This window comes from Daldinia decipiens, assembly GCF_022478715.1.
Source record: "Daldinia decipiens strain CBS 113046 unplaced genomic scaffold F4813scaffold_5, whole genome shotgun sequence".
NCBI classification, from domain to species: Eukaryota; Fungi; Ascomycota; class Sordariomycetes; order Xylariales; family Hypoxylaceae; genus Daldinia; species Daldinia decipiens.
The window spans coordinates 670,165-691,878 of NW_026054548.1; the positions used below are offsets into that span (position 1 = coordinate 670,165).

General features: G+C 42.1%; 6 protein-coding genes across 6 annotated transcripts; 3 read left to right on the forward strand and 3 right to left on the reverse strand.

Annotated features, from left to right (window-relative positions):
- Positions 1–1,096: 1,096 nt before the first annotated feature.
- Positions 1,097–2,900, reverse strand: F4813DRAFT_379056 (DHS-like NAD/FAD-binding domain-containing protein; the record flags this gene model as incomplete). Its single annotated transcript, XM_049245403.1, has 2 exons — positions 1,097–2,574; positions 2,660–2,900. The coding sequence occupies 2 exons, from the start codon at positions 2,898–2,900 to the stop codon at positions 1,097–1,099; spliced, it is 1,719 nt and encodes a 572-aa protein (XP_049102834.1).
- Positions 2,901–5,043: 2,143 nt separating this feature from the next.
- Positions 5,044–8,407, forward strand: F4813DRAFT_379057 (mediator complex, subunit Med16; the record flags this gene model as incomplete). The annotated part of the gene is made up of 9 exons (XM_049245404.1): positions 5,044–5,171; positions 5,230–5,584; positions 5,637–5,901; positions 5,959–6,413; positions 6,465–6,684; positions 6,736–6,852; positions 6,902–7,015; positions 7,070–7,354; positions 7,413–8,407. 9 exons carry the CDS (start codon positions 5,044–5,046, stop codon positions 8,405–8,407), a joined length of 2,934 nt encoding a protein of 977 aa, XP_049102835.1.
- Positions 8,408–8,713: 306 nt separating this feature from the next.
- Positions 8,714–11,071, reverse strand: F4813DRAFT_266474 (beta-xylosidase). Its single transcript, XM_049240322.1, has 2 exons — positions 9,018–11,071; positions 8,714–8,900 (listed from the first exon to the last, which is right to left on the reverse strand). Exons 1-2 carry the CDS (start codon positions 10,705–10,707, stop codon positions 8,758–8,760), a joined length of 1,833 nt encoding a protein of 610 aa, XP_049102836.1. The 5' UTR covers positions 10,708–11,071; the 3' UTR covers positions 8,714–8,757.
- Positions 11,072–16,357: 5,286 nt separating this feature from the next.
- F4813DRAFT_386282 (terpenoid synthase) lies at positions 16,358–17,852 on the forward strand (the record flags this gene model as incomplete). Its single annotated transcript, XM_049246394.1, has 8 exons — positions 16,358–16,512; positions 16,563–16,628; positions 16,703–16,956; positions 17,021–17,177; positions 17,243–17,332; positions 17,387–17,419; positions 17,504–17,719; positions 17,783–17,852. 8 exons carry the CDS (start codon positions 16,358–16,360, stop codon positions 17,850–17,852), a joined length of 1,041 nt encoding a protein of 346 aa, XP_049102837.1.
- A 963-nt stretch (positions 17,853–18,815) lies between these two features.
- Positions 18,816–20,364, forward strand: F4813DRAFT_400059 (oryzin precursor; the record flags this gene model as incomplete). Its single annotated transcript, XM_049248232.1, has 3 exons — positions 18,816–19,070; positions 19,164–19,584; positions 19,660–20,364. 3 exons carry the CDS (start codon positions 18,816–18,818, stop codon positions 20,145–20,147), a joined length of 1,164 nt encoding a protein of 387 aa, XP_049102838.1. The 3' UTR covers positions 20,148–20,364.
- F4813DRAFT_266491 (uncharacterized protein) lies at positions 20,206–21,519 on the reverse strand. The gene is made up of 3 exons (XM_049240323.1): positions 21,059–21,519; positions 20,538–20,987; positions 20,206–20,481 (listed from the first exon to the last, which is right to left on the reverse strand). The coding sequence occupies exons 1-3, from the start codon at positions 21,303–21,305 to the stop codon at positions 20,264–20,266; spliced, it is 915 nt and encodes a 304-aa protein (XP_049102839.1). The 5' UTR covers positions 21,306–21,519; the 3' UTR covers positions 20,206–20,263.
- Between the last annotated feature and the right edge of the window lie 195 nt (positions 21,520–21,714).

The window sequence follows — 21,714 nt, forward strand, 5'->3', positions numbered from 1 at the left end:
AAGGGCCCCCCCCCCCCCCCCCCCCCCCCCCCCCCCCCCCCCCCCCCCCCCGCCCCCCCCCGCCCCCCCCCCCCCCCCCCCCCCCCCCCCCCCACCGATGCGAATAGGCTTAGCTATGGGGGACACTCCGGTCGACTTCGACTTCTACTAGTTAGCTTCATGCCTATTAAGTCGCGAGGTGTGTGTCAATGGAGATTTTGAACCAATATGCGCTGTCTTACTGCCTCTGCTCTTGCACACGTGACTTGTATCTTTACCGGCTGTCTAATATATTATCCCTTCCCCGTGACATTCTTAGCGGTTTATGATGTAGGTAGGTACATAAGGTATGTACTTGGGTACTGTAGGTAGCTTGTAGCTACATATGCCCATAAATGGGAGAGGGAGAACTACATAGACGTGGCATGCAGCCTCGCCACGTGGCATACAAATGCTGACAATTTCCCCCTAGTTATGCAAGTCACTCGTCTCACACACATTTTACATGACACGCATATAGGCACACATAGTAAAAGATCGCAATCATGATGACGACGACGACGACGACGGCGATGATGATGATGATGATGATGATGATGATATTTCGACTTTTGAAGTCTTAAATAAAACTCCGCAACTTTTCGCTATATGTGAAGGCCTCCTTTTCCATGTTGGAACAAGAAGGCCGTGAAGGACAGCAGGATGAGACTACGCCATCCGCATCCACGCCATTACATGCGTTTCGATGAATCTATTTAACGCCTGTCTATGCCTCCCAGCCTGCTTTTATCGAACCAGGTAACTGTAACTAGCCGCTTCTTAAGTGCATGCTACCTTACGGATGCACATGCCCGCGTACGAATCCCATAGGTGCACCACGTGAAAATGCAAAGAATGAAACCCGCTCGTTCCCATACAACCACCATGCTAAGTAGTTGTTCCCCCCTTAGTAATTATCCGCATGTAATCCTGTAAACATTCCATAGGGCTCTCCTCGACTCGAGGAATAACCTTCGAGAAACCCGCAATCGCGGCAAATAATGATGCGCGAATCCTTATGTACAAGTGAGTATTAAAAGAAAATAGTATATAGGTTAGAAATATCCCTAGAGCTCGATTAATCGATAAGTGATGCAAAACCTCGGGGTTTAGATGTGGGTGAGATGGTGCCGGGAGGCGATATTCGTACAGGCTGCTGCTGAGGGGTGCCAGGAATTATCTCGATGGATTTCTGGGTTTCTACCGGTAGTCCATTAGGCTTACTACGAGGTCGCAATGAGAATTCATCGCGCATAACAGATCGGGGGGAGAGGACAGCTGGTTCGGGTTCGGGTTCGGATTCAAAGTTACGCTTCGCGGGCAGCTTGGAAGAAATTGCCGTTGAGGCCTTGGTAGCCTTGAATGTAGTACTGATAGTAGCCTTGGGAGCCTTCGGTTCTGCCTTCTTGGTCTGTCTGGGTTTTCGCTTGGTTGTCTTCTTGGTATCTTTGGATATCGAGCTAGTAGTCGTAGATGCACTCGTGCCGGGAAATGCGAGCTTGCTTTGCTTCGGTACCGGTTTGGCTACAGGCAAGGCAGCCCGTACCTTGGGGCTAGCAGATGGTGTTGGTATGCCCTGAATATTCTCGATAGACTGCGGTTTCGCCTCAACAGGTGAAGTATCACGTGATTCTCCCTTGACAGATACGCCAGCTTCAGGCGTAGTAGTCTTTCTAATCTCTACCTCGAGCTTGACGCCACGAACATCCTGGTTATATTTCTTCTCGTCGACTACCACAGCTTCATCGATGCTCTCATCGTAGCGAGGTAGGTGGACTAATGAGGCAACATCGTCACATTTGCCTTGCACGACCAAATCCCAGCAGTTCTTCAAATCGGCGCCCGTAGGTTCGGGATCTAGATTGATCCAGGCAGTAACACCGTCCTTTCGCTCTCGCGCCACGCGGCACATGTCTTTGACCATATTGCGCACGCCGGGAATCTTCATACTAGTGCCGACAACGATGACGGCATCAGGTCGAGCTCGAATATCGGCTCGGACGACATTGGCAATAGACTCTTCATCCGGATTGTATTCATTATAGAGGACCATCCGTGGTCGTAACCTCCCAATTCCATGACTACGCTTTCCGGCGTGCGAGGTACGTACATTGTCTGTCTCCTCGCATCCTTTGCAGAGCGGCGCTTCCGGACCTTCAAAGAGCGAGCCGTCGAATTCACTTATCTCACTGCATTTAGAACACACCATCTTGGCTAACCCGCCATGAAGTTGAATCGTCTTCGGCCATGGACCCTTGGTATTCAACGGAACAGTGGTTGCGAGAGGTGGCATGGACGTATCGAGACCATCGACGTTTTGTGTATAGAGACGTAATAAGCGACCCTCCTTAGCGAGTGACGCGATTAAATGGTGAAATGGAGTAGGTTCCGCATTCTTCGTAAGGTGCGATAGATCCCGGACCATTGTGTGAAAAGATGAGGTGGTAGAGTCGTGCTTGTAAACAGACGCGTCAAATAGGTGCTTGCCGGATCCCTTGAGGCCATGTTCCTTGGGCAGCGTAGCGAATAGACCTTTTGACGACCGGAAGTCGGGAACTACAGGAGTAGACACATTAGCAAGGGAATTGAAACATAATGAACACTAAACACCCAAGGGAAAAGGGAGAAAAAGAATACGTACTTCCTGCAGATACGGAGATTCCAGCGCCGGCAATTACTACAATCTTCTTTTTCTTGCGCAAGGCCTTCGTTAACTGCTCCAGCAATTTCTCATCTTTCTCATTCTGCTCAGAGGCTGCCTTCAGATCGAGATATTCAGTAGTTCGAGGCTTGCGCTCTACGCGGCGTCGCTTTGCAGGTGGTGGGCCATCAGGGTTTACATGAATCTCGTTCTCGATGGGGACTCGGTCGGAGGGCTTCATTGGCGATGCGCTTCCAGAATTGACGGTTGAAGGCGGGGAGGGCAAGCGACTTGAATCGTACAAGATAGATGTTCGCGGTGATATAGTTGGCGACCTAGAAAGAACAGAGAGAGGAGAGGACGGTGGATTGGAAGAAGGAGGATCAGAGAGGTCTGATATTGACGATATCGAAGAAGTATCCATGTCCATGGTTATGGTTCCAGTGGGGTTCACTCAATTAGATTGTTTGAAGGGATAATGGAAAAGAAAGGTGAAAGATGAAATAACGAAGGCTATGAGAAGTCGTGGTTCGCCAGGCAAGCAGTACAAAGTCCAAACGTAAGGAGAGGACGGTATGGTCGCGACTTTGTTAACTTTGTTATGGATTATAGATGAATATGAAAGACGAAGAACCAAGGACCAAGGACCAAGAACCAAGGCGGTAACGGGAAAGAGTCGAACTGCTATGTCATAGCGCTATACCAAATCTAATAAACAACGTGATACAACCCTATAATCCTAGCCCCGAATCCAGAAAAACCTTACGCCGCGAGACCGGCGAAAGCGAATCTATAATGATCATGCAAGTTTTATGTTGTGGCTGTGAGCAATTCGTGTACGCGGTCTGTCCCGTTTCGCTGAAGAAACGGCGGAGATGATTTTTAGGTGAGGTAAGATGAGAGATGAGGTAAAGGTGGGAAAAAACTCTTGGGGTTTTCTGGAGGTCGGAGGAGGAAGGGGTTACAAGAGACAGGGCAACAGCTACACAGCTAACAACAAGCTGCGCGCGGTCGCTCTTCCTCCCTAAACTGCCTTTCGCTTAATTGACCACGAATGGGACATTTTAAGGTTTAACTTGCATAGCACTAACTTTTATTTTCTTCAATGTTCGCATCAATGATGTGTCTTCTATATCTTCAATCTCTGCATGCATTTCCCATTGTTGATATGTCGGTACGTACCTACATATAACATCTCCTATATTCCCTCCTAAATCAATACTATATTATAAATTATAAATTATAAATTATAACCACCTATACGGAGAATCAGCCAATGGTCCCCTATACAACCTCTTACTAGACACACTCACTTGCTCTCTACGAGTTAGGTTTTCTTCCTCTATTAACCCCTCTTTATTTTCGACTCCTAAAGGCAACTACCGAGTCGTCCCAAAAATCGGAATGATAATGTTTTTCAGATGTGGTATGTCATGTAGGACAAAATAAGTCGTGACATTAACAGACAATCTTATTAGCTTGCCTTGCTGCATGTTAAGTCGCCAGTGACCGACATGACCGACATTAGGTGCTTTACAGGTCGACATACCTAGTTCCACTGGACTGATGATCATGGATACTCACAGTGGTATGCACTATGTAAGAAAAGTCGATTCTCGTTGCTCCGCGGTTGCCAGGGATAAAGTGGCTCTGGATCTGAGGCTGATCAGCCACATGGCCAGGATCCTCGGGTACCAGCAAAGCTAATAATACCTTTCAAGCCTCATCCAAACGGGGAGAATGGAACGCTAAGTTCGTTAGATACGTAATGCCTGCATGAAACTCATACACATTCTAGTCCCTCTTGGGTTAGTTAGTGCGCATTATTGTACATACACTACATACACTATGTGACACAGGATACAGTACCAAGTACATGTATTTTAAAAAACACATCAATAAGCTGCCTATCAGATCGTACCTAGGTACATACCTAGACAATCACTACCGCTTAAGCACAGACCTACAACTCTCAAGACTTCCGGTCAATAACATGTACTTTAACGTATAATTCAGCATACAACATACAACATACAATTCAACATGCTGTACGAAATAGCTCGCCGAAAGAAATAATAAACCGTAACTGAATCGTCGCTTTCTCTTTACATTATTTATACTAAAGGAACGAACCCAATGGTCAAGGTTAAAAACATCTTTCTTAATCTATCAACTCTGCTTTGGCTAACTAACTAATCCATTTGATCTCAAGACCTTGGATATCCCTGGCCGCTAAACTATGACCAATTACTAAGACGTACCCCTAATTCATAAAGAATATCGCCAAGATCCGCTGAGGGCTCTGCCGAGTCTCCAAACTCGTCTTCTAAATGACGTCTGGCAAGATGCCTCTCATCCTAGACAATTCTATGGGTGGGGAGGCTATGCAGGTCGACTTAGACGACGTTGACGACCTCTTCGGCGATGGTGCTCCTCTAACTCTTCCGCCCCGCTCCATAAGCAAACGTCTACGACAGAGGCTAGACGAGCTTCGTGAACGAGGCTCTTACCAGTAATGTTTCCCATTATTTCTACTATACTATTCAAAACAGCTACTAATTACTCGAAAGGGGTATTGCTTGGTCCAAAGCCGGCACTATAGCATCCATTACGCCTGATGGTCAACAGCTACAGTTAATGTATATTCGTGCCAAAGGCAAGGATGCCACATTTGCCTTGAGCGATCCTACTACCATCGCACCATGGGAAACCCTTCCAGGAGGGCCCCTTGTCCATCTTAGTTGGAGTCCTGCCAGCCCAGAACTCGCTATTATTGACGCAGTAGGCAGAGTCCTTATTATTAGTTTCTCGGCGAATCTGAATCGCCCATCTCCTTCTAGAAGATGGGATGGAGATTCCATAGATGATTTACAAGCTGTTGTAGGAACATATTGGCTACCTAGTCATCACACTGCAAACCCAAGAGTGCGCTTCAAAGTCTTCACACTTGTCATTTGCGCGGCTGACATTCTACTAGTCACCTCCATACACGCCATCTTACGGGCCGGCTGTTAGGAACGGAAATGGAAATAACTATAGTTATCAAATAACCCCCATCTTCAACAACGGCCCTCTTCACCCCCAGAACAACAGATCCGCTTTTATATGTATCACCACGACTGGAGTCCTTAAAATGTTCTGGGGACAGAATAATGGTAAAATCGAAGAGACGACTGTAGAACTTGAGAATGCCACATTGGCAGACGATTTAATCACCCATGCTGCAGTATGTTCGGATAGGAGTGAGTTGGAAGAGCGTAACTATCTAGCCTGATAGCCATTCACTAACAAGATAGCAGGAAGCCTCATGGTAGGGTTGGCAACTACGTCGAAACAGCTTTGTGTTGTCCAAGTAGCCATCAATTGGAATAATCCTAAAACCGAGGGCGCGCAAAGCAATCCTTCTAATAATCAACCGCTAAATCCAACGCTCACGAAGAGGCACGTAGCAGTTACTAGCTGGTTCCAGCCAAGCTCTGGCGATTTGCATTCCGATGCATCCATGCAAAAAATCACTCACATTGAAATGTTGCCTCCTATCCTTCTAACTGCATTTAACATACCAAACAAGGAGTGGTCGCCTATTATGATCTTGACGGTAAGATCTCTTATCCCAGACCCAAACTTACCCTACGCCCAAGAAGTCCAGAGCATAATTGATCGATGGGAACTCTTGTCGGATCACCACCAAACGCTTCATTCCGCATTTGAGCAACTAGGCCTCAGAAAAAACAGTGCCGGTTCTACAACACCAGTATGTATGAAATAACCCGATTTAAGTTTATCTTATTAACCTATCTTCTAGAATGGCAGCAGGCTCAAGAAACTCGATTCTGTCGTTGTCAACAAGGTCATAATAGGGGTAAACCTCATCAACTTTGGGAAGATTCTCTGCTTCTCCTATAATGACGGCAGCGTAGAGTATCGAGATCGATTCACTATGGCCGAGCTGTATCGAGAACCTAATCTAGATCGTATAAATTCGGTTTTTGATGCTGGTTTTTCCCAAAGCGGCGAACCATCATGTATGTATCATTTGCACAAGCAGTCTTGATATGCCAACTAATTCATTCTAGGCCTTCAGACAGCTTTTTCGCCAACGAATTTCTCATTTGTTCAGCTATGCGAAGACGGCAAAGTGAAATGGCATAGCATCAACTATACACTAGCAGACCTTGAGTCTATGGCCGACAGTACGTATCTATCATACACTCGACTGATCCACGTCTCACATCTATCCAGCTCAGGTGTCCGCACTTGTCGCGGCCTTTTACATATCCACCGCTCAGGCCGTCACCCAGAGTGCAAATTTTGACGACATCCTAGCAGTCGCTAGGAATTTCGCTAATAAAGACTGTAAGGCCTTGTAGTCTGTATTCGAAATATGTATCTTTATTAACGCTACCTTAGCATTTGCAATCGAATGGGTAAAAACCCAAGTACAGCAGATGAAGATAGCTATCGACTATACGGAGGACGCATTACATGATAGTCTCATAAAAAATGGAATCTTGCAAGTTTGCCTCAGCATTATCAATTACCTTGGATGGAGAGGCGATCTTCAGCCCCGGCAAGGCTGGGGAAAGCTTTCTATGCTGGCTCTGAACTTGCGCAACATAACCGTCATGATGCATCTCTCAAACAGCCAAATCCCCATACATAATAAAACCACTATAACGCCGCTTGACGAACCTGGTAGGTTTTATCTTCTCTCACATGTTATATTCTCTCTGTACTAAATACCTCAATACAGAAGCTGTCAGTGCCTTAGCCGGATGCGTCAAGTGGTCAAACGACCTGCTTGGCTGGATATGCGACTCTCTATTCTGTCTTTTTGATGATGCCGAGTTCATGAAGCACCTAAAGGGGCCTCAACTGGATAAAATGACGATGTACTTACATGCGAAGAACGAAATCGCGTTGCATTTAGTCTTATGTTCAACAACGCGTGCCCTACTTTCCGCCCTATGCCGTCGTATTCTATCGCTCGACTCGTTATCGACAAAAGCTATTAGCTGGTACGAAACCCGCGAGAAGTCTATCGCGAATAACCCGAATGCTGCAACCGATCCTCGCACAGCTGCTCATACCGCTCTGCATGCCGCGTACCAGAACTTGCGACAATGCATTTCATCTTCTCTTATTAAAGCTGACGAATTCGACAAACTTCTCACCGGCCTGGGAGCTGAAATACGAACGGCTTACAGCACCTCACTGGCAATAGTTGGCGAGCAAGCTGCTAAAGCAGCAAACAAGACTCAGCCACCACAAAATTCGAACCCTAACGCGCCCAGACCAGACCCAGCCCAAGAAGCCATTGCCCGCGCACGTCAGCACTGCGAGCTTGACATGCTTGTCCTGCAGGCGCCACCGTCGTCATTCGTCCCCGTCGTCGGCAAATTTTTCAACCAGGACCTAAAGGAATTTCGCGCGCGGTCCGAGGTCGCAAAGCTGTATTTCGCTGACTATTCGATCCTCGAGCTCGACGACGAGCCGCGCTCGCTAGCCAAGAGGAGGGCGAGCGGTGTGAGGGTAGATCTCTTCAAGAGAATTGAAATCTCGAGGAACCCAAGAAGCGGGAATGGCAAGAATCAGTTCCCTTGGAGGCAATGTGCGCGCTGCGGTAACGTCATGGAGGACCTCGCTCTGGTTAATCACAAGCCAGGATTCAGCTTCTTGCTCCGTCAACAAGGCAATTGCTCCTGCGGTGGTCGGATGGCTATCCTACCGTCGGAAACACATAATTAGACACCTACATAGCTAAGAGTTGGCGTATTGGGATTTTGACCACAGATCATATTTAACTCCCGTTGGTTGACCCCTTTTTTTTTTTTTAGCCAATCCAGCCTATGGCTTTATTTAGGACTAATAAACTTATTATCTTATTTTGGTATTGTGCGAATCCAACGGTGTGATACAGACGATAGAGACTGTCCCGTTAGACGTGGTTGGGAACTGTCGCGAATTCATCTGGTGATAGTTGAGATGAATGCAACACCATGAAATAGCTTAGTTTTACTTGGACCTTAGTTTACCCAAGTTGGAATTGAACATCGTGTTCTTCTTTTTATCTGTTATACTAGGTACGGTACAGTATTTCATACTTCACGATCCGCATCGTCAACGTCTTCTTGCGATCTAAATTGTCTAAGACCGATGTACTGCCAGTTAGATATATACGTCTCAAACGCCCGTTCGCCATGCTTGCCGTTAGAAGTAGCGTAGACTCCAAGGACGAGGCCTAGGCCAAGATTAGCTTCTCTAAACTTTTTTTTTTCTTTTTTTAAAAAAAAGATGTTGATATGCCATGGTATGTATATGCAGATGTGTAGTAAGTATTGGGGGCTAGTTAACGTACCCGAGTAATATGGCACCAGTTCGTCTCCTCGACAGTGGCCAAAGACCCGTATCTCTGCCTCCTTCCCTGCTGGCCCAGCCGAAAACGCAAAGTGTGTACTGTTGACGGCCTCGATCTGCAGAGTCAGTTTCTGTCCGGCCCATCCCCCCGGCAGCGGGTAGATCTCGCTGGGGGCGTTAGTAAGCCCACGATACGGCGTCTCAGAGTGCCCCCTGAAACGGATGTAGGGCTGGAGCGGGGGCGGGGCGCTGCTCGTATTATTCTCCTGTGAGGACTCGAGCAATACGATACCGAGGTCAAAGTGCTGTGCCTGGTCTTGAATAGCCGAGACCCCAACTTCCATCTCCTCCTTGGTCAGGGAAGATGCCCAGTCAACATCGACGCGGAACCGGAACAGCGAGTGCGCCATCCGCCGGCCGACGAAAGTCTGCCCGCGGCCCAGCGCGTAGTCCCCGTCGAACCCCGTGAGGTTAAGCACCGATGACTTTAGCGCCAACGTATGCCAGTGGCCAGGCGGCGAGACGGCGTAGTTCCGCGCGGTGGGCAGTCGCCAGTGAACGAAATGGATCGGCAATTTGCTGCCGGGTGGGAATATAACCGAGTCGTTAGCATCGCTGAGTTGGCCCTCGCCCTGCTCGGGAATTTCTTCAGCGGGTAGCGGCCAGCCTGAGACCTCGCCAGAGACAGGGGTGAAGACAGGCCATCCGTCCTCCTCCCATGTCACGGGCGTGAGCACCGTCTCGCGGCCCAGGGGGAGGTTTGCGAAATACGGCGCCTCGCCGTAGGAACCGCCGGCGCGCACTGCAAGGGCCACGGCCCACCACCTCCCGTTTGCGTCCTGAAACAAATCAGCATGTCCCACCGCTTGGAAGTAAGAGCTTGTGTCATTGGCTGCCGTGAGGAGCGGGTTGGCTGGCGCGGGCTCGAACGGTCCCTGCAGGTTGCGGGAGCGCGCCATGGTCACCATGTGGTTCTCGCGGGTTCCTCCTTCGGCTGCCAACAGATAGTACCAACCATCGCGCTTAAAGATGTGTGGACCCTCTGGTGATGAACCCCCCGTTCCATTCCATGGCATAATGATATTTCCGATTTCGCCGGTCTCGAGGTCGAGAGGGGCGTGCATTATGCCGGGGTAGTATGCTGCAGTGTGAGCGCCGGAGACGTACGTAGTACCATCATCGTCCCAAAATGGGCTCGGGTCGAACCCCGGAAAGGAGAAGTGTATCGGGTCGGACCAGGCCTCGGAACTATACGGATCCTCGGTGGTAACGAGGAAGTTGTCCCAGCGGGAATCATTGACGCGCGGTAGCTGCTGGTTAACTAATGTAGCCACGACGTAGAATATCCCCTCTCGAAAGCGCAGCGTCGGCGCATAAATACCACTGGTGGCTTTGGGGAGGAAAGCCATGCCCGGCAACTGGTCAGAGCGACTGAAGGCGTTGGACACATGCTTCCAGTGTACCAGATCCCTACTGGCATGGATAGGTAGGCCCGGGAAAGCAAGGAAGCTCGATGACGCGCAGAACCAGGTATCGTCGAGATCAGGCACAAAGATGCAGCTCGGATCCGGATGGAATCCGGTGATGATAGGATTCCGGAAGGTGGAGTTCTGTGCCGATATACCCAGTGGGGAGAGCAGGGCTAGGAAGCACGTAAGAAGCGCGAGATGCTGCATGTTGGCTGCGAACATGGGGCAGAAGTGCCAGCTTGAGCATTTTGCATGGATAACATCTCGTGAGGTTTCGAGCCCACCATCTTTATAGCAAGTATATAGACATGCCTATAGAAGACATGCCTAGTGTATAAAGAATAGACTCCCTTTAACCCCGCTCGGAAACCTATATCTTAGACTGAGAAGATGCTCGTGAGATCCGTGCTCGGGAGATCCATGCTCGGGAGAATATCACCGAGCTTCCCTTGTCTAGACTAAAGTGACGTTCGAATAGCAAATGTGCCATACCCTTGGATACTCCACCGTCTTTCCAAATCAGTCTAACCGGGGCATGTTTACATATGCGGCGGACTTGGCATAGCACAGCATTCTTTAGCATCATGCGAAGCTTATTACGACAGCCAAGACAGAAGAGCTTATGACACAGTTAAGGGTTGTTAAGTATAGAGATGTAACCGAACATCGAGATAACTAACATCCAGCCCACCACCTTTTTTAGTGCTACATACTGTGTGATAGACATGTTAAATGCAGTTCTTCGTCCAAGCGAGTTCAAAGTTCGGAGCTTTCTAAACTAGGATGCGTCTTGCACAAATGGCTCTTTTGGCCAGATCTTACACGGGCTACACGGGGCTCTATTCGATCCGGTCCTGGACCGAAGCCCAAAACAGGTGGTTGGCTCATCGTATCATCCAGTTAAGACAGGTAGTTATACAAGATATTCTCCAGCTTATGTATAAACTCTGGCTTGCCATTTATTATTTTAATATATTATTCACGGACTGTTGTAGAAATATAGTCTCTGAATTTAACTTACATAAAGCGCCGAATTATAATATTCAAGCTCCGTAGTGTATGACCGAAATGATAGGTAGCGATGTTTTCTTCCTGCAGCAATTAAGCTATTTATAAGCGTGTTAATATAATATAAACGCCCCAGCCAGCCACCCGCCCGCTCTGAATCAGCTCTAAGTAAAGAAATCAAAGACGAGATTGCGTAAATTGAGTTTAAAGGTCATTAGCTTTCAGCTACTATAAAGTTTAAAGTAGAACGCGGCTCGGAAATCGTCTTATTTAGTAATAGTCGAGAGAGAAAATTGGTCCTCTAAACCCTTGTAGGTTGGTTGCCTCGTTATTGTACGGATTATCTGATACATTCTTCGATGTGCGTATGTCTACCTACCATAGCGGAGGTGGGTGGGTTGACACAACTATTTCGTAAAATAATATTATTTTATCCAGTGATACTATTCTATAAAAACTGTATATTGTAATTAGCCTGGTATATTCTATTTTGATGAAATGATTTTATTTGGCGGAATGATTTCATATGGTGGAACGATTCTTCTTTTTACGTGACTTTTATGTGACTTTTACGTGATTTTTACGTGATTTTTACGTGAAGAATGGGGCTTGAATTTAAAAAAAAAAAAGATTAGAAAGATTGGTCCTCGAACCTACCACTTTTACGTTTGTGTAACCATAAACCCTGCATTTAAGGTTTAAAGTTTAAACGTTTGAGCTAATGGGACGAGGTAGCTAGTTTTATCGAATTAATGCAAAAACTTAATTGATTTTAAGCCTTATAACCTTAAATTTTAAAAGGGTAAAATTTTAATTTAGAAAAAAAAAATTAAAAATTTTTATTATTTTTTATTTTTCAAGTTAAAATTTTTAAAAATATTTGATCGGGCTATTGGGATTTTAGTAATGATTGTATAATGAACTGGTGTGGTGCCACATCGTTAAGAGCAAGGGTATTATTATGTAATCTTAGGTTATAAGTCATATAAAGGCTTAATATTTATTATATTCTTTTGATTAAATAGCCACAATTATTATTATTTAATTATATATTTAATATAAATATATTTATTATTTTTCCATATTTATAATATATAGCTTTATTTTACGTATTTATTTTATATATTTTATTCGATTAATAAATCTTTACAATTCTTTTAAAATATAATACTATCATCAACTATTTAAAGTTTTTCACAAAGATTTAAACGTTAAAATAATATGCTATATTTTATAAGAGATACCAATTCCTGTTCAATAAGATAAAACGGTTACATGGTTATGAAATAGTGAACAGGAGTTGGTATCTCCTGCAGAATATGGCATATCACTTCAACGTTTAAATCCTTATAAAAGGCCTTAAACAGCTGATGATAGCACTATATTCTAGAAGAACTATAAGGATCTACTGATCGGATAGGATATATAAGATAAATATGTAAGATAAGGCCATAAGCTATAAATATGGGAAAATAACGAATGTGTCTATATTGAATGTATAACTGAATGGTAATGATTGTAGCTATCTGATCAGAAGAATACAACAAATATTAGACCTTTATATGGCCTGTGACCTAAGATTACATAATAATACCCTTGCTCTTGGCGATGTGGCACCACACCAGTTCAATGGTTTTTGTAAAGTAAAAAATTAAAAAATGAGATAAGACCTACTTATCTCTAAATCTAACCAATTAAACCACTTAAAACATAAAAACGTTGCGCCTTACAAAACCATTCCACAGGTAGAACTGTTCCTTGAAACCCCCCACCTCCGCATAGGTATGCATGTAATTTCGGAGAGTAGCTGGCATGGGACATGTCTTTCCTGCAAGTTGCTTAATAATTTGGTGTCAGATTAGTTAGCCATGTCAGGTAACTTGAAAATCTTTAATCTTGTTGCATATAATAAGCAATGACATTTTATGACATTACAAGTTACCTTTTGGTTAAGTGGATAATCTAACAAATCTTATGTAAAATAACGGTATAATATGCGGTTTTATAATTTTACTTTAATTAATTAAATTATTATAAATATTATTAATTAAATTTTATATATTGTTTATTTAATACGTAGTAATTATATAATAATTAAAAATTTTATACATTTAAATTATATAAATTTTAAAAATAAAATTTTAATTAATATTATATAATATAATATATACGTGTTAAAATAAATTTTATTATATTATTATTAAGTTTTAAACTTAAATATTTTAATAATTAAAACGTATAAAATAAAATGTTTATATTATTTGTTTAAAGTTATTAATTTTAAAAATGAATAAATTTTAATAATGTTAATATATATGGAAAATTTAAGGTTTAATTTAAATTTTTTCTTTAAATATTTTAAATTTAAAATTATAAAAAACTATTTGATTTATTTAAATCTTAACCGGGAGTAATAATAAAAGTAGAAATTTTATTAAAAGGTTAATTGTTAATAATATCAACTTTAAATAATTAATTTTTTCTTTTTTAAATAATATAAAAAATAATTAAAACCTTATAAAAACTTTATTTAAAAAATTTAAATGTATATATATATATTAAAAATAAATATAATTAATAAGAAAAAAAGATAATTAAATTAAAAAAATTAATTAAAACATTATATAAATTGTAAAAATTCCTTTTATTATAATAAAAAAATTAATTAAAATTTTAAAAACTTTAAGTTTTAAGTTTATTTTTAAAGAATTTTATATATTTATTTATATTAATAATATCATTATAATATATTTTATTAAAATCTTTTAATAATATTATTAATTTATTAAAAATAATAATTTATAATAATTTTAAAATATTAAAATAATAAAAAATTAAAAAAGAATTTATTTAATTAATTTAATTTATATATATTAATAAAATAGTTAATTTTACAAAGTTTTTAAATTAAAGAAAAATTATTCCTTTATAAAAAAATAATTATATTAAAAAGTATTTATTATTATTAATAACGTATAAGATTTATCTTATATATTATAATAATTATACATTTAATTATAACTTTAATTTAAAATATTATAATATATTAAATTAAATAATTATATACCTTAAATATATTAAACTGGTGCTGGTGTATCAGGTGACTTTAACCCTGATCATGTGATTATATTCTTAATATAAGTACCATTTATGGTCGCACACACCCATTTTACATAATATCATCCACTTTTAATACAAGTCATTCCTTTCTTTCATTAGTTTCATCATTTAAAAGTCTTTGATATTAAGTTTAATAAGGCTTAATCTAAGGCTAAAACGTTTAAGTCTTGTTTAATATATAAAAATATACGTTATAATTAAAAAAATAATACTTTTAAAATTATAAATAATATTTTATTTATTAATAATACTTATAATAGAAAAAATTCTTAAATATATATAATAAAATTATTTAAAGATATAATAAATTAAAAAATTAATAAATAAAATATAATAATTATATTTATTATAAAAATTAAATTATTAATTTTATTATAAATGGTAAAAGAAATTATATTTATTATAAAATTAATTGTAATAATAAATAAATAAATAAATTAAAATATATAAATATATATAATTATTAATTATATTAAAAAACTTAATAAAATTATATTAAAATAAATTATATTATTTTAAAAGATATAATTATAAATAAATTTATTAAAACTTTTATAAATAATAAACTGGTGCTGGTGTATCAGGTGACCTTAACCCTGATCATGTGATTATATTCTTAGTATAAGTACCATTTATAGTCGCACACACCCATTTTACATAGCATCATCCACTTTTAATACAAGTCATTCCTTTTTATCATCAGTTTCATCATTTAAAAGTCCTTGATATCAGGTTTAATAAGGCTTGATCCAAGGCCAAGACGTTTAAGTCTTGTTTAATAATTTATAAAAATAATTTAAAACTTAATTAACTTTAATAAATATTAAAGACCTTTTATAAATAAAATAATTATAAAATAAAAAATATATATTAATAATAATTAAAAATAATTAAAGGTTTTTTCCAAGTTAAAATTAAATCGTTAATAATTTAAATAATAAAAAAATATTAAAATATTTTAAATTAAATTAATTAGTTATATTAAATAATTTAAAAATCCTTAATTTTATATAAAATAGCCGTATAACACACGTTCTTATAATTTTATTTCAATTAATCAAATCACATCATAAATATTAAATAAGAATTGGTATCTCTTACAAAGTATAACATATCACTTTAATGTTTAAATCTTCGTAAAAGGCTTTAAACAGCTAATAATAATACTATACTTTAAAAAAACTATAAAAATCTATTAATCGGATAAAATATATAAAATAAATACGCAAAATAAGGCCATAAACTATAAATATAGGAAAATAACGAATGTATTTATATTAAATATATAATTAAATAATAATAATCGTGGCTATTTGATTAAAAGAATACGATAAATATTAGACCTTTATATGGCCTGTAACCTAAGATTACATAATAATACCCTTGCTCTTGGCAATGTGGCACCATACCAGTTCAATATCATTAATTAGACCTTATAGATTGCCTATTCAGTACGTATTAGTTGTGTGACATTAATCTAACATTATGTTATGTAGGTAAACAAGGGTATCAGGCTTCTTACATTTCATTGCATGGTGTCTAGCATAGAATACACCGAATAGGAACACTTTGGCGGGTTGGTATAGATAAGGCGGCATAATGAAAACGGCACAGCGTCGTTATTATATATTAAGCAGCTATACACATGTGTGTCTTCTCTCCCCTCGCCTACTCTTAATGCGGACCTATTCATCATCACAAATATATTCTCATCGTTTACTAGCCATACGCTTTCTTTGCGACAATGCAGAACTACAGTGAAAAGGAACTTGTGGCTAAGAGACTCAAGGGCCAGCTGCTTGTTATCCCGGACATGCGTCCCATATTTTCACATTGGCCCAGCGAACAAAACGAGCACTATCATACCGTGAAGGTCATAATAGACAAACAGATCGCAGAGTATGTAATACTACCCAGAACAAACGCGGGAAACTACTAACATTAACAAGGCAACCTATGGAGGATGAAGCTCGTACGGCATTTTACAACATGAATCCGTCTCTGATCGCAGCAAGGTATATTGATATTAATATATATACCTATTTACCAATAGACATGTATTTAGACGCATAGACTAATTGTTCACTAGATGGTGGCCAAGGTCTTCGGAAGAGAACTACCGGGTCTTGGTCGATCTAATCATCTGGTTTGCCTATTGGGATGATCTCTCCGAGAGCCTCGCCGCCGATCCTAGTACTGCCGAAAACCTTCGTAACGCCACCAAGATTCTCGGCCGCCAATCGCTCGGTCTGGCAACTTCAGAAGAGGATATTGACATTTCCAACCCGCTCATACTGGACTTTAGGAGAATTGGCGGGAAGATTGGTGCTGCCTATGATGAAGGTGAGAACGCAACATAGTCTATAAATTGCTCAAAGCGGATATTAATATTTCCTGTGGCATGCAGAGCAGCGAAAGACCTTCTTAGCTCATTTCGAGAAATACATTGATTCGACACGTCTTGAGGGAGAGGCCGACTTGAGTGAGACCCTACCCAGCCTTAAGAGGTATTGGGAGGTAAGGATATTGACAAGCGGCATGGGCATATTGCTCGGCGTCACCGAGTAAGTAACCAACTATATAACCAACTATACTAATGTCAGACATTAAGATGCTAACACTTAAACAGATTTGCCGCCGAAGTCAAACTACCCCGTCATATAGTCAGCTCAGCTGCATATGACAGCTTGTGGACAACAACTGTCGTAATTAGCTCAATGTATGTGCCTATAACAGGTAATAGAGTTGGGTTAAGTGACTGATACAGGATTAGTGTGAATGACTTGGTATCATTCAAAAAGAGATGGTAAGTATAACTAATCACAATGTCGAGGGGGATTTGCTCATATGCCTTTAAACTAATACGGCCTTGTTCATAGAAAGCGGGAAGCGTGTTGAGCTCTGTCGCCATACTATACGAACAAGTTGGTAACCTTGACGCGGCAGTGCAGATGTCGGTTGCCCACCTCAAAATACTAGTCGACGAATTCGACCGCACGGCCAACATGCTGCTGTCTAAGTTTCACCTGAGCTCTGAAGAGATTGAGTCTGTCTCGAAAGTCATCGATACTCTCAGGACGGCCAACACTGGAACTCTAGAGTGGAGGTTTGTTAATATTTTGAATAAACACGCGGTTTATAGAGCCGTGTTTGCTAACATCTTGTTCAGTTTGCAGGCGAAGCGCTATGGAGTCTGCGACTCTATAACACAGACTGGTCAGATTGAAGTGGTGCTATGATTGCTGAATAGGCTAGGATCTAGAATATTGAGGGTCCTTGAGAAAAGAACAGTCAAACATGGCACACGAGAGAACACGGGGCCTGAGTTATAGATGATCGTTGAGATTGGGTCAACAGATATGGGGCACTCGTTTGACCCTCTTCAAGTATCAAGTATCAATCATGAGAAGGTGATATGAATTTCAGGAATTTATCGTATCTCCTTAACTTCTATACCATAAGATATAGGATATATATTTACCTGTCTAGTTTCGTCACTAAGTAGTGATGAAATTAATAATGTGCTATGATTTATCCTTCTAGGATTTATCCCTTGCCGTGTAAGACTCAGCCCCCACGTTGTCTTCCAATATCAACCCCTCGCCATTTTATATATACGTTAAGCACCCAAGGTACGTGAGCTAAGGAGAGGTCTGCTATATACCATATCACTTTAGACAACCTAGTCTCGTGTTTCAAATATAAAAATATACCAAGAAACCTACCATTAATATCATCGTCAATGTTGCCGACATTGACAACTTGGCGTATCTTGGCGGGCCGATCTCTAAGCCCACGTTCCATCCGCTTTCCAAAAGGAAATCTAAACTCGCAAACTTAATATACGACAACTTGAAATGCTACAACGATATGCCGGTCTTACATTACCGAGCCGTGGTCGGTTGCGTGCTGTTAGGCACTCGTGTCGTATCCGTCTCCTTGCTAGAGGCTCGTAATACTGAAAGCTTAAGAGGTTAAAGTTGAGTCATGCACCCGCTTCTGTTACCCGGATATGACGATAGATACATATACCTAACTGTTCTATATACTTACTTAGATATAGATATAGATATAGATATAGATATAAATAGACATTTATTTGCTTTATTTTCATTGCCATTTTGCTTTTCACGGACGGTATTGAGTAGAGGAAGTCAATATTACTTACTACCTTGTCTATAAAGTTGAACGTCAAATTCACGATGAGATTCCTCGCACTCCTATTAGCTCCTCTTGCTGTCCTCGCAGCCCCTATCCTAGAGGCCGACGGCGAAGCGATCCCGGGTAAATGGATTGTCGTTCTCAAGCCGGATAATACGACCGGTGAACTCTCCAGCACACTCGCAAATATTTTAGATGGGATAGCTCCCGAGCACACCTACGACATAGGCAGTTTTCAGGGGTATTCGCTTTCGGCTTCCGACGATGTGATCAACTCGATTGCAGATTTAGATGAGGTTAGCTCACTGCTTTCTTTAATATTGAAGCTAGCTGGCTAGCTAGCTTTTTCTTATATAATAAATAATAACGAACGACTAATTAGCCTCCAGATCGCATATATTACGCCCGACACAAAAGTCAGCATTGCGTCCCTGACCTCGCAAACCTCGGCACCATGGGGTCTCGCTAGGATCTCTAGCCGGACGCCAGACGCCTCCAAGTACACGTACGACGAGTCTGCCGGAGAGGGCACGTATGCATACATCCTTGACACCGGTATCTTCGTCGATCACCCCGAGTTCGGCGGGCGTGCTTTGTTTGGCGCCAACTTCGTGCAGGACAACAATAACAACACCGACGAGAATGGACACGGCACGCACGTCGCCGGCATAACTGGCTCCAAAACCTACGGCGTGGCCAAGAAGACCAACCTGATTGCCGTAAAAGTCCTTGGTCCGACCGGGTCTGGTGATGTCAGTCAAGTAATCGCGGGCCTCCAGTGGGCCGTGAAGGATGCTATCTCGAAAGGAAGTGAGTTCCTCTTCCTTACCAGTTAACCACCTGCTAGGTATAGCCAGAATAATATCGACTAACGAGAGATGGCAGCAATCAAAAAGGCAGTCGTCAATATCTCACTTGGAGCTCCAAAGATAAACCCCGAGGCTCCCCTGAACGCAGCGGCATCGGCAGCGGTTGAGCAGGGCTTATTTATAGCCGTCGCAGCCGGTAATGACGACGAGGATGCTGCGGGCTTCACTCCCGCCGACGAGCCTAGCGTCTGCACGGTTGGCGCTACCGAACGTAATGATAGCCGGACGTCTTTCTCTAACTACGGCGATCCAATCGACGTATTTGCGCCGGGAGAAGACATCATTAGCACGTACAATAATGGCAGCACGGCGATCCTGTCAGGCACTTCCCAGGCCTCGCCGCATATCGCCGGGCTCGCCGCCTACCTGTTAGCCCTGGAGGGTCCACGTGATCCTATTGCTCTATGTAACCGCATCCAGGAGCTCTCTACCAAAGGCGTAGTGACAGATTCTAGGTCTAAAAATAACAACGTAGCAAACAATGGGGTTGAACAAAGCGAGTAGGGCTTTAGGTTGGGACTCAGCAGCGTCATGTCGCGGACACGAGGTCCTGGCGTGTATCTGAGTTTGGTATATGCTTCCACTACTATATATATCTTGCATTGGTTGGAATGTACTTTTTACGATCTAGTCGCGTCATGTTCTCCCTCGGGAACGACCAAGCCATGCATCCCCTTGTACGGTGCGATTTCTGCAGGTTTCCACCCGCTTTTCTGCAGTAGACCTGGATCCGCGTGCGTGAAGACTTGGACCTTTAGTGGCCTGCAGCACTTGATCATCTCCTTCTCGCTGTCGGCACCGAAGCCCCATAGCGATAGGTCACCCCCAGGACATGTACCTATATATTGTCAGTAATAATAAATAGTAAATGATGATAGGGAGAATGCGGCGTACTCAGGGCCATCAATATGTCCTGCTCGGCTAAGAACTCAATGTAATCTCCCTTCTGGGCAGGACAAGGATTCATAAAGTAACGCCCTTGCTCATCTAGGCCCGTGACTTGAAATATGTTGATAACATCGTGCACGTCGCTCTCATTTAGTCCATAGGGAATTACGGCCCGTGTAAGATTGGAACGGCAGTGAAAGTCGTATCCCTTACCCGAAAGCACGCTTGAGATATATCCATCACACCCCGTACCCAGCAAGTCGTGGACGCGGCCGCCATGCTCATCGACACCGTACCAGGAGAGACTATCACCTATAATTGTCACGAGGGGGCGCATATAAGGCAGACACGACCATAGTCTGTCGTACGTTGAGACGTGAGAAGCGTAGAGTTGCTTCGTGCGCGCCGCCCAGAACTTCTCCCGGGGATTATGAGCGTTCCAGATGTTTAGGTCTCCTTGATGCGATCCCATTAATCAGCTTGCCCTTCTCACGACAAGTCAGGGTCCCTATATCAGATATACATACCAACCTGCGGACCCTCGGGCGTGCTGATTCGCACAATCGACCCAGCGGGTGCTTTCCAAGCCCTACCTGACCTGATAGAAATTACAAACTCTTGGGCCAAGCAACGCGGGGCGCTCGCGATTGTATCGTATAAGTCTTTATTAACTGTTAGCGGTGACCCGGTTACGGGTAGATATGCGGGTTTCGGCTTTGGGATCGGCTTCCGGGCCTTAAGACGGGCCTCGGCTTCTTCCTTGCTTATAGACATGATGGAAATAGTGAATAATATATTGTCTTATATATGTTAAGTGAGGCTTTTTAAGCAAGACTGAATAATATATAATAGATAATATGTTGCTTCTGAAGACCTCCGGTAACGCTATCGGTGAGATGAATGATGTCTTGTAGAAGCGGTGCGGAGTAGTGAATAGTGAATCCTAGGCGCAAACTAATGAGCAACAATAGTGGCCTATATGCATTAGAGTAGTATCATATGTTTCCCACTCTGACACTCTGATTCGGATTCTTATCAGATATATATTTCGTAGTGGCTGTTGATGATCTAGCATGGCGGTTGCTTTCCTTATAAGGCATCCCGTATGAAGTTCGCGAACCTATTTGCTAATATATATAGTACCTGGGTGACTCAGTTTCTCGCATGGTCTTATTAAGCGCAT

Excerpts from the sequence above, each read along its gene's own strand:
- F4813DRAFT_266491 (XM_049240323.1), bottom strand. The coding sequence starts at position 21,305 with ATGTCTATAAGCAAGGAAGAAGCCGAGGCCCGTCTTAAGGCCCGGAAG. Across the intron at positions 20,988-21,058 it reads GCCCGAGGGTCCGCAGGTTG|GAGACCTAAACATCTGGAAC; the intron begins GTATGTATATCT and ends GATCGCATCAAG. Across the intron at positions 20,482-20,537 it reads GGACATATTGATGGCCCTGA|GTACATGTCCTGGGGGTGAC; the intron begins GTACGCCGCATT and ends GACAATATATAG.
- F4813DRAFT_266474 (XM_049240322.1), bottom strand. The coding sequence starts at position 10,707 with ATGTTCGCAGCCAACATGCAGCATCTCGCGCTTCTTACGTGCTTCCTA. Across the intron at positions 8,901-9,017 it reads ACTGGTGCCATATTACTCGG|GCCTCGTCCTTGGAGTCTAC; the intron begins GTACGTTAACTA and ends ATCTTGGCCTAG.